This window comes from Nuphar pumila, chromosome 1, assembly GCF_984573655.1.
Source record: "Nuphar pumila chromosome 1, dmNupPumi1.hap1.1, whole genome shotgun sequence".
NCBI classification, from domain to species: domain Eukaryota; kingdom Viridiplantae; phylum Streptophyta; class Magnoliopsida; order Nymphaeales; family Nymphaeaceae; genus Nuphar; species Nuphar pumila.
In genome coordinates this window covers 177,885,469-177,898,219 of record NC_143249.1, presented here as the reverse complement: position 1 = coordinate 177,898,219, position 12,751 = coordinate 177,885,469, and the positions used below count along the sequence as shown (strand labels likewise).

The 12,751-nt window shown below is 39.3% G+C and overlaps 2 protein-coding genes across 2 annotated transcripts; one reads left to right on the top strand and one right to left on the bottom strand.

Annotated features, from left to right (window-relative positions):
• Positions 1-8,271: 8,271 nt before the first annotated feature.
• LOC149851422 (uncharacterized) lies at positions 8,272-8,529 on the bottom strand. Its single transcript, XM_090015046.1, has one exon. It carries the CDS (start codon positions 8,527-8,529, stop codon positions 8,323-8,325), a length of 207 nt encoding a protein of 68 aa, XP_089871172.1. The 3' UTR covers positions 8,272-8,322.
• A 2,616-nt stretch (positions 8,530-11,145) lies between these two features.
• Positions 11,146-11,711, top strand: LOC149851421 (uncharacterized). Its single transcript, XM_090015034.1, has one exon. The coding sequence runs from the start codon at positions 11,278-11,280 to the stop codon at positions 11,485-11,487; it is 210 nt and encodes a 69-aa protein (XP_089871160.1). The 5' UTR covers positions 11,146-11,277; the 3' UTR covers positions 11,488-11,711.
• The last annotated feature ends 1,040 nt before the right edge of the window (positions 11,712-12,751 follow it).

Genomic DNA, 12,751 nt, shown 5'->3' with positions numbered 1-12,751 from the left:
AACACGAAAAAAAATTAAAAAAAATTTATTTGAAAATTAAATACCGAGCAATTTCTATTTCTTGTACAATTTATATTTCCTGTAAATAAAAAACAAACCACACAAAAAATTTCATATAACAAGAATCTACAATAATTAATCGTTCCACTTTAAAATTAAGAAGTTTAATTATTTATAATTCAACAATTACAATTAGGAAACATAAAAAAAATAGAATTTCTTCAACACAGTCCTCTAATCATCGCCAAGATTTTGTGCATCTTCTTGTTCATTGTCTTTATCTGTCCCTTCAGCTCCACTACGCTGATTATCGCTAGCAGCCTACGCAAGAAAAGAAAAGCCAGTATTGATAAACAAAATATAATGAAATAAATTACACACTATATGTGATTCTATCATGTGCTCATGTGTGATCTAAGGCAATAAAAAAACTCTATATGTGATTCTATCATGCTCATATGTGCTCTAAGGCAGACAAAAAGTTATATATATATATGTGATTCTATCATGCTCATATGTGTGATAAGGCAGTCAAAAAATTGAATATGTGATTATAGCATGTTCATATGTGTTCTAAGGCATCTAGAAAAACTCTATATGTGATTCTATCATGCTCAGATGTGCTTTAAGGCAGGCAAAAACTATATATGTGATTCGATCATGCTCGTATATGTGCTAAGGCAGTCAAAAAATTGAATATGTGATTATAGCATGCTCATATGTGCTCTAAGGCAGGCAAAGCAAAAAAAATTATATGTGATTCTATCATAAATGATATATAGCATGTTCATATGTGTTCTAAGGCAGTAAAAAAACTCTATATGTTATTATAGCATGCTCATATGTGTGCTAAGGCAGTAAAAAAACTGAATATGTGATTATAATATGCTCATATGTGTTCTTAGGCAGTCAAAAAACTGAATATGTGATTATAGCATGCTCATATGTGTTCTAATGCAGTCAAAAAAACTTTATATGTGATTCTATCATGCTCATATGTGTTCTTAGGCAGGCAAAAAAACTTTATATGTGATTATAGCATGCTCATATGTGCTCTAATGCAATAAAAAAACTCTATATGTTATTATAGCATGCTCATATGTGCTCTAAGGCAGTCAAAAAACTGAATATGTGATTATAACATGCTCATATGTGTTCTTAGGCAGGCAAAAAGTTATATATGTGATTCGATTATGCTCATATGTGTTCTAAGGCAGACAAAAAACTGAATATGTGATTATACCTGAGAGGGACCTGGAATTGAAGATCCCCTATCCTGAACAGCGGTCTTGATCTCATTTCGGAGAAAGGGGGCGACGGTGTATTGAAAGTAGTTATTCAGTGATTCATTAATGATCTGGCGTACATCATCACCAGAAAGAATAGTCGGCTGCTTGGAGCTTATGTCGGCGCAAGAAGTCGGTGAGCCGTAACTGGAAGAACCAATAACTGGTGAAGTGTTCATATTACTCCCAAACCCGAACACGCAACCTTTTTTGGGTTCACCTGCTGTAGTCACCCATGCTGTAGGATCAAATGATGGATGCTGAGTAGCGTCATCGCCATATCGCTCTACCATCTGTTGCTCATATGCCTCCTACAAAATAATGTTTAAAGTATTCATTAATAATTAATGATAACATTATGATAACTTGCATATATATTGCAATGATTATTAATAGAATTAATACATACCGTTGTCGTTCTCGCCTTCTCTGATACGAAGACTCCCGTGGTCTTCTGTTTATGTGTTTCTACAAACACATCCTTATATGGTACACTGCCTCTTTTTTCTGCTTCCTGCGAAGTTAAATGACAAAAGATTTAATACACAAGTTTGCAACAATACTTATAAAATTAATATTATATATTGATGAGTTACCATTTTCTTTAGGTGGCACCCAAATGTCTTAGATCCACCTGTGTGTAGATGGGCTTCGGGCATCTTCGATCGATTTTGTGCAGCCTTCGCAGAGCGATTTCTAAATGCATCTCCCGCCCACTTATCGCACATTTCATCCCAGTAATCTCTCCTGATAGTAATAGGACTATGGCCCTTCCACAGTAATGGATCATCTACTACGCCAGATGCTTTTTTTGCTGCAGTCTTCATAGTGTGCAGCATGTCTGCAAATCGATTGACAGCCACCTTCTACCACACCTTCATTGCATCATTTTCTTCCACTGTAGTTGCGAAGCGATTCGAAGCCTACAAATATTTTCAGAAAGTTAGTAGACATTGCTTAAATAAATTAAATATGAAACACATTAACTATGAGAAACAACTGTATACCATGAATGAGGACCACAATCTGTCTAACACCTCCTTTGGGTACTCTTTCCATTGAGCAACTGGTCCTGATAGATGTTGAAGAAGTGAATTCCTAATCTTCCGTACTACTTCTTGTGACTCAAAGCTCGTGCTGCACATGAATTGTTACACAGTAAATATCAATATAAAATATTTAAAAGATATGCAATAATTGAAAACAAAATACTTACGGTCGATTATCGATATACACTATTCGAATGAGTCTTCTTGTGCCAGCCAGAGAAGACCCTGTTTCCTGTGTTGGCTGTTGACTTGTGTGATCAACTGGTGTAGGTGGGTCGTGTACAGGTGCAACATTATCTGTAAAAAAATACATTAGAAATTCTCAGAATGCGCATTTGAACTAATCAAGCATCTAATTAGTTATATGATATACCTATCACAGGAGCCCGTGAAGATGAAGGCTGAGCCTGGCTACTACTGGATGAGCGACCACTATAACCTCCACGAACCATATTCTAACAAATAACATATGTCATACAATACATTCAAATAATTCACATCAAGTATTACAATGCATTCAAGTCATTCACATCAAGCATTGCAATGCATTCAAATAATTCAAATCATTCACATCAAGTATTGCACTAATTCAAATCATTCGTTGCATAAATTATAATACATTCAGATAATTGAAATCATTCACATCAAGTATTACAATGCATTCGAATCATTCGTATCAAGTATTACAATACATTCAAATAAAATTTTTAATCATTCACACCAAGTATTGCAATACAACTCACATCAAGTATTACAATGCATTTAAATAGAGGTTTGTAGTATAAGATTTTGCTCACTAGCTTGAGAATTCTTCCTCGTCACTAGTATAAGATTCCTGCAGCATCAAATATCAAATTCGTATATGGATTATCGTGCACCACATTCACCTGTGCATCAAAATCGTTTCTAAATTCTTCTCCATGAAACGTCCAGTTCTGATAATCACTCACAAAACCCTTCCTGTATAGGTGATGTCTAACGCCATGAGGTTCTACAAATCGATTATTCTTACAAATCTTGTAGGGACACCTAATCCGACCTGTGGGATCTACTGTACTGACACTTGTCATTGCAAATTCAATAAAACTGTCAACACCATCCATATATTCATGCGATAACTCATTGTCCACTATCCTACGGTACATCCATTCACGGTTTGCAGTCATTTTGTTGTATGATGTTACGAATAGTATCCTAACCAGTTAAAAGAGAACCATCAGAATGCTATGATGAAGAAAATATCAAATTTATCATGCAATATATGATGTCATACAATCACAAGAATTATGATGCATGCATTGATAACTTAATATTTTCATGTGCAAACTATTCATGACACGATACATTCATTTGAAGCATGCTTTCAGTATACAATTTCACATGGAAGACATAATCAAATTGAAAGTAACTACATGTAAGCATGAATACAATCACATCAAACATTGCAATACATCGAAATAATTCATATCAAACAAATGTCAAACATGTATCTGCAACAAACACACTTCAATATCTCACTAACTACTACCATGCCTAGCATGGACTCCGTACTCCAAAAATAAGAACACTTCCATATTCATACATTAAAATCATGCTCAGCATGATCTCCGAACTCCAACAAAGCAATCCTAGATATCAACAACTAAGTGAGTGTGTGAACAATAAAGTGTTACATTCAATAAATTAAATAACATGTGATGCGCTTGCATCACTTACTCACCACGGGTATTTACCCGATTTACATTGTTTTTGTCACTTACTTACCACGGGTGGCGGGGCACAAACGAGTTCCGTTGAAAAATCTGCACAAAAAAACACTGTTTTAAAATGAAGTCACCATGGAAAAAAAACTGTTCTGGCAAGGGGTCGACTCCCCTGTTGTTCCGGCAGGGGGTCGACCCCCTTACGAAACATAGGGGGTTAACCCCCTTACAGAACGTAGGGAGTTAACTGCCCCCCTGTTCGGGCAGCGGGTCGACCCCCAGCCTGTTACGGCAGGTGGTTAACCCCCTGCCGGGGTCGACCCCCTGCCCGGGTCGACTCCCTACCGGAAAGGCAGGGGGCAAGGGTCCCCTGCCGAAAAACGTAGGGGGTTAGCCCTCTGCAAGAAACGCAGGGGGTTAACCCCCTTCCGGAAAACGCGGGGGTTAACCCCCTATCGGAAAACGCGGGGGTTAACCCCCTCTGTTTTTCGGAAGGGGGTTAACCCCCTGCTGGAAACAGGAGGGGGTTAATCCCCTGCCGGAAACGGCAGGGGACGCAGGGGGTTAACCCCCTGCGTGAACCGGGAGGGGGTTAACCCCCTGCCGGAAACGACAGGGGGTTAACCCCCTGTGTGAACCGGGAGGGGCCCTGCGTGAAAACGGGGGTTAACCCCCTGCCGGAAACGGGAGGGGGTTAACCCCCTGCCGGAAACGACAGGGGGTTAACCCCCTGTGTGAACCGGGAGGGGGTTAACCCCCTGCCGGAAACGGGAGGGGGTTAACCCCCTGCGTTTTCCGGCAGGGGGTTAACCCCCTGCCGAAAACGGGAGGGAGTTACCTTTCTCCGGGCGGCGAACGGTGGGACCGGCGAACGGCGGGAGCGGCGAACGGCGGGAGCGGCGAATGGCAGGAGCAGCGAAAGAAGAAAAGGGAAAGCTGCCTGGGATTAGGGTTATTCGAAAGTTAGCGACGGATTAATTCCGTCGCTAAGCCAACGTAAAATCAAATTCGCGAAAATAGCGACAGATTATATTCTGTCGCCACATCCGTCGCTATTTAGCGACGGACTAGGTTCCGTCGCTAACGTCGTCGGTAAATGGTGCGATCGTAACGACAAAACAGTCTGTCGCAACATCCGTCGCTAATTAGCGACGGACTAGGCGACGGACTATCTTCCGTCGCTATTTTCATAAGATTCATTAATTATAGCGACGAATATTTGTCGCTCGCTAATCCGTCGCTAACTAGCGACGGAAAGATGCCGTCGCTAACGTCCGTCGCTAACAACGTATTTTCTTGTAGTGAACCCAAGGCAATCTATATGCATGCATACCTTTCGATGTCTTATAGCACAATTATCTATCATGTTATACAGAATCAAATCCAATGCACATAAGGCACCACAATGGTTTCTCAAAACCATAGATTCATACACGAGCCGAACAACTGTGCATGCATACATGTAATAACAAGAAGCATATCTCAGCAAACCATTTTATATGATACAGGTTGTGTCACAATTGATATATAGCGCACTGCACCTAATCATTAATTATGATGTCCAATTCATTTCATGAAAATCATCAAAATCACAAGTACAAACATTTACATGTACTTAATAAGCAACATCATTGGGTCAGGACTTGCAGCATACCAGTAGGGTGGTACACCCCTGCTGTTCACCAGAAAGAAAAGGGAAGGTTGGGGTCAGACGAACCCAGCCTGCCACGCCCATCAAGCTGGCACGTAGCAGCCCCAAAGCCAACAGGCTGGGCCGGCTAAACCCAACCTACTGCATTTTGCATCAAGCATGAACTTAGGAAAAAAGGGCCATTATAAATGCCAAAATCTTTTGCATGAAATTTTCTGAAAACACTAAAAAAAAAAACAATCAAGATAGATGCCAACCTTGAAACATATATTATTTTCAATTAGTAAAAAAAACAACTTTTATATTAAACTTAACTCTTTAAGACATGCATATACCACCATTGATATTTGATTACAAACCAACAAATTTTGGTATGTAACAATGAACCAATAGAATAACTGTGGTCTTTTTTTTTTAATGAACATGTTATAAGCCTCATTCTGCAAGTGTTGAGTAAGGTAAATTATTATTTTTTTTTTTGAAATTACTCTACTCTGTCCAAGATTTTGAGGTCTAACAACATTTATGAATGACATAACATTCAACCTATTAAAATTCATCAAATAATTTGCATCTTTGCTAGAGTATACTAATTGATGAATACAAACATCTAAGATAGTTTCCCTATGAGCATCAAACCATAAAAGCACCCTTCATAGTTGGCTTCTGGGTACCTGTCTTACAACATACGACTACAAAAAGAAATATGTTTGAACTTTTAAGAGTCACAAGAATCATTCACTCCAGGTTTGGCCTTACATTTTTGCACGGTAGCTGCTGGTTATGGCTAAGTCCTCTTCTCTTTGTATATTATTATTGTTATTTTTTAAACCGTGCTCCACATCAATATGTTGGTGAACCTCATTCATTCGTGTCTCATACTGTACCAGCCATGATTTATGTTCATGACAAAAATAAATATGTATTCTAATACATATATCCAACCCTTGTACAGTATGCTTGCACCACTTAGCACGATTCATACACATAAAGTTTGTATGTACCTAACCGAGAATCCAAAAAATAAATGGTGGGTATGAGGTCGGCTATCGTCCTCCTCCAAGCCACAACTCCCACAAGGTTCAGTTGTTGCATCTTGTCTTCTGCCTCCTCAAACTGGTGGAATGAGGAGAAGAAAGCAAAGAGAAACAACGAAAATAAAGAACCAAAAAGAAAAGGGAATGGAGGCGTGTGAAGGTTTTTTTTTTTTATAGACCCTTACCCACCAGCTTTCATGGAATAGGTAACTCTCAAGAAAAAAATTAGGAAATTTTTCTTAATTTCCTTTGAGTCCTTCCCAAACATGAGAACTACAAAGGGGTAAGTTTTCAAATTACCAATTTATTTTGTTCTTTGATTTCTTTTTTTTTTCTCATTTTAATTAGATCCCCTACCCATTAGGACCTTTCCAAAACGTTGGATGGGGGTTGGAAAGAAATTCTCACCCTAATCTAAACATGGCAACTCTCCCTAGTTGCTTCTTCTTCACTTTAATAAAACCCTAGATAATTAGGATTTTACCCATTTTGCATTATATGTATATATAAATATTTCTATATATATTATTCTAACTAATTAATTTGGATATATATATATATATATATATATATATATATATATATATATATATATATATATATATATATATATCAAGTCGGTGGGGACGTTCCACCGTACTTGGATTTCTCTTTTTTTTTAAACCTGATCCAAAATGTATAGGGATCCAATTGCCATAGTGGGGCCCACATAGGGGGCATCCCACTCAATGGGTCTAATTTACCCAATTAAACCCAAATGGATACCCAAATTTATATTGAGTATTTAATTGGATTTGTAATTAAATTTATGTCTATTTCAAGCCAAAATTAACCTCGAACTTAAAACTCGAAATATTGTTACCCCTTCGTATTTAAATTGATCTTTGCTTTCACTTGTAAATTTAACCCAGTATTTTAAATTAAATTGGGTCATTAAATTTTTTTTTGCAATAAATCCAAATTAATCCTCAACCAGATAATTACACAAAAAAAAACATATTTATTTTATTGAAATAAATGGCAAAAATTCATGGTTATTACAAAAACCATGCTTTGATCGAATCGATTCTATGAGAAACCTCAATTTCTATTTTACCAAGTTTCAGTGTGATATGGGCCATTGATTTTCAATCGTTCTCAATATGTATTTAAACATGAAAATTGCCTAATCTAATGTGTTTTCAATTAAGTAAGCTACAGACAATACATCTATGAGTTTGGATTATGCAAACACCAGGAACTTAGTTCCATCGCCCCTTTGAAGCCATTTAGAACGGTTTTGGAGCTACTCATTACTATATATATATATATATATATATATATATATATATATATATATATATATATATATATATATATATATATATATATATATATATATATATATATATATATATATATATATGAGAGAGAGAGATCATGCCCTTGATACAGTTAAACTAAAGCGTTGAGGAAAAAAAGTAATTAAATTGAAACTCATCCAGAGGGCAAGCTCGCCACATATATCCTCTCATCGTAAAACTCTTTAAGTGTCAAACGAAAGTAGCAAAAGAATTTCCATTAATTTCATGAAAGTCTGCTTCGTTTGCTTGGTCCCTATACATAGAGGTGAAGATGAAGGATAACAGTAAACAGCATCATCAAGAGCCCAAAGATTATGGCGTGTACCAAAATGGAGACCAAACTCGTCCTCATGTTCATGAAATCAACCGGTCGATACTTGCCCGGCAACTGAAATATCAACCCTGGAGTAAGCAACGCAAAAAGCACTATAGCAGCAACTGAAGATGCTAAATCTTTCATTCTCCCTACTCAATCAGAGAGCTCAAACCTGCAACAAGCCACAGTTCCACTGCTTTGTCAGGACAAATCATAACCCTCTCTCTCTCTAAAAAGAGTCAAGTGGAGAGCCAATGGAGGTAGTGGGGTTGAAAGAAAATAACTTTTCTCATCAACCAATCAATTGGATTCATACCCAGAAAGAAACTTCAAGAAAAATGCACCAATGTTATAAGTGACAAGACTTTGGATGGATGCTAAGGAGCGTTGGTTTGCTTTTGAAATTGGAATCCAATAAAGTTCACTATAATAGTCATGAATCATGATTAGACAAGCCCTATGCTCATGTGCTTAAGATAAGCCTGTGATAAAAAGACACATTCTTCTTTGAAGCGTATCAGGTTCTGCAGGGGAATAATCTGATCAGCTTTCAGTAAAGATTCCAAGTAGTGCCCCATCTTTGGGTCTTTTCGTGTTGACTTCAAATGTACTTTTGAGACATTGGATGCCATTGTGGTAACATGGCTGGAGCAGTTGGCATCATAAACCTGTTCTATTAGTGACAGCTCATTTTACGAAGAGGCTCTGTTTGGGAGGAGAGCTTTGTGGAGATTACTATTGATAATTTTATTTTAAACCTGCACATAAGGGCTCCCTTCATCTGGTAGGGAACATAGTTTGAAACCCACGAGGGGTTGTCCCTGCAAAGTTGTGTGAACAAGGAGACTCTTAAGGGTTTTTACCACCGGAGCCTAGGGATGACAGTGGACTGGGGCGGGTGCAGGAAGAGGGGGCAAGGTCTCCATCCTCTTCCTGTCTCAAAATATTGCCTTCCATCTCCTGTCCATCCCCATGGCAGGGAAAACTTTGGACCTCCACCTTGCCCGGTTTTCGCCTTGATTAGTTTAATAAACAAATGAACTTTTGAACATTTAAATTTGAAATTTATTTTGAAACATATATATATATATATATAAAGAATTGGGTATTTTATATATCAAGCCGGGCAAACATTGAAATTTTGAAACATATATATATATATATATATATAAGATTTATATGTAATTTTATAAAATAAATAAAAATATTTTAGTCAATTTATTAATGAAGATCAAAGGCAGGGCGAGGGAAGAGTAAGTCTATCCCTACCTCCATCCTCACACGAGTCTTGACTTTCACCTCCATCCTCGGTTCATTTCCCGTTTCATGCCCTCTATTCCTGCTCCAAATAGAGTGGATTTGAATGGATACCCATTTTTTCGGAGCCTATGCAGTCAGTGAGAGGACAGATCAAGTGCAATCACATTGTACACTTTGAATGTGCCGATGTAGTTGATCACCCTCTATCTTTGAGGTACAACTTGGCTGTTAGGGATGGCAGTGGATCGGGGCGGGGGCGGGGGACAAAGTTTCCACCCCCGTCCCGTCTCAAAAAGCTAACCTCCATCCTCGTGGCGGGAGGGACTTTGGACCTTCACCCCCGCCCCGTCTCAAACAAATTATCCCCGTCCCCGTCCCGCCCCTGTCCCTGTCCTCATCCCCGTCCCCGCCCCGTCCCCATCTCGTCCTGTCCCGTTTGTATTTTTGTTTCTAATATTAAAAAAAATAGAGATTACCCTTTTTTAGTTTCTCTTTTACCGGGTGTCGGTGGGTAGAATTTGCTGAGAGGTGTCATCACAGATGTCATCGGGGCAGGGTAATTTTCACTGGAGCTCACATCGTCGGGCCACGATCGAAACACCCAAGAACGAGTCTCTAGAATGGTGGCGCCTGTTTCAGGACATGATGATTGGTGACCATTGCCACCGTCGACGGATGGGGTGGAAGTCGGCAACTCCTCGCAGTCGCGATCGTCCTCTATCCTCAGAAGCAACGCCTTCTTGCTACCGTCCGACATCGCTTCCCCCGTCCCTCGACGATGATGGTCGCCGATGGTGGACAAAGAGAGAGGGCTGAAGGCAGATGAACGTGGTACTATTGCTGCACATGATTTAGGGTTAGTAACTTAGTAAGTTAGTAATTTTTTTAACCGGGATGGGGCGGGGCGGGGCAGGGGGAAGTGTAAGTCTATCCCCGCCTCCATCCCCGAACGGGGATGGATTTTAACCTTCGTCCCTGCCTCCATCCCCGTTTCATACCCTTCATCCCCGGTCCAAACGGGGCGAGGCGGGGCCCCACTTTCCCCAGGTCCACTGCCATCCCTACTGGCTGTGGGGTTCAATATAAAACGAAGGACCGATCAGCACACTAAAGGGTGCTTGGTTAGGGATGGGCTATTTTTCCCTTGTCATATTTTTTTTTTTGGGTTTCGGTATTCTTATTTGGGAGCTGAAAATACTCTTTCATCCTCATTAAAAAAAAAGTAAACAATTCGAACTCTTAATGGAAAAGGTTATTACAGTAAATTGACTTATGAATTTCCTTGTTAAAAGATAATAATAAAATGTATGCCCTTATTTACCAGTTTTCAGAAAAATATAGGTCTATATATGCAATTTCATAAACGTGAAGCCCATATATGAAACTAGAGGCAAAAGGTTGGGCCCAAATGAAACTCCCCCACCCCCTTAAAAAAAAGAAGTCGTGAAGCAAGATTTCGAATTATGATAAAAAGTTAGGGGCCAATCTGAAGATTTTCCCTACCGGGGAAAGCACGCAGAGAGCTACAGGTTTGCTTGGTGTCCTCCATCCCTACTCCAACAGACGCGTTCGACGTCCCACTCGCCGACTCGAATCCTGTCCCTGTCGTTCTGATCGGCGATTCCTCGAGCAATGGCGGATTGGGCTCCCGTTCTGATCGGCGTCGTCCTCTTCATCCTCTTCTCGCCGGGCCTCATATTCCAGTTGCCCGGGAACGAACGCCCCGTGGAGTTCGGGAGCTTCAAGACCAACGGCAAAGCCATCGTCGTCCACACCCTTCTCTTCTTCACCGCCTTCACCATTCTCATCCTCGCCCTTGGTGTTCATATCTATACCGGCTGAACCGGTAAACCTCTGTGATTTTCTTTTTTAATTTTCTGTTGTTGGGGGTTTTTGGGTATGTCGAGATCTTGACAAAGTGGTACAACTACAACCACAGCCACAACCACAACCACAAAGTCAGGGTGTTCTGCTCTTTTTTTTAATGACAATATTTCTTTTTCAATATTTTCTCTTATTTTTTTTAATCATTTTTTGTAATTTTGCTAAAGAAATGCATTAGTGGTTGTTAGAATTAGATTTGTTCTTGAGTTTTTTTGGGAGAATTTGGTCACCAAATTTTGATCTCTACTAACAAATGAAAATCCGGTTTTTGATTTCTGAATATGTTGTGGAAAGTTTAGGAAAAGGAAGAGTCAAGAATGGGGGAGTTTTGGGAAAGGTTTGGAGAGGTAATGTTTGTTTCATGTGAAGTTCATAATTTGCGCGAATAGTTAAGTGTTTGGAACAACTCCTTGTCCATCAAGGTGGAATAACCAGAGATGGATCGTATATGTTGGAGCCAATCCCTTTTTTCAGGATAAATGAGTGTGACAAAACAATTGCCTAATAGGTGTAACTTTTTATCTAGAAAACTGGTAAAAAAGTTGGGGTCTTTGGATTATGGAACAAAATACAGTGTCCCAAATCATCTCATATTAACGGATAAGCAGAGTGTATTAAAAGTTAAAACAATTGCTTAAGTGGGTGCTAGGGTGCAACCATTTATCCAGAAAACTGGGAAAAGCTGGGGTGTTTAGATTATGGAAAATGACACAGTATTCCAAATTATCCCGTTTTAATTGGTAAGCAGGTGCATCCAACTCCCCAGTGAGTTGGCAAAGTGAGACATATGTGTAGCTGTAATAGGCAATTTGTGTTCAATTTCTTGGATAATGAGCGTAATTAACCAAATTTCCGTTTGTGACAAGAGTGTGAAGCATGCAAGTATTAGTGGCAACTAGGTTTAAACCATAGTTACCAGGAAGCAAAATGTATACGGGAAGCGTTGCGGAAGCAGGAAAGCTATTGTGAAAAAGTAGTATGAAGCGGTATGTTGGAATCGTTTTGGAAGCGATTGTAGAAGCGTGTGAGAAGTGAACAAAGAAACGTGAATGAAACAAAGGGGAAGCAAGTGAGAAGCGAGGGGAAGGCAAAAAAAAACAACATTAAAATCACAAAAAAGGTGGAAACTATGGGGAAGTGAGGGGAAGCGAAAGGGAAATGAGTGGGAAACAAAAAGGATGTGAGAGGGAAGCAAGTGGGAAGCGCGCTTCCCCCAAATGGG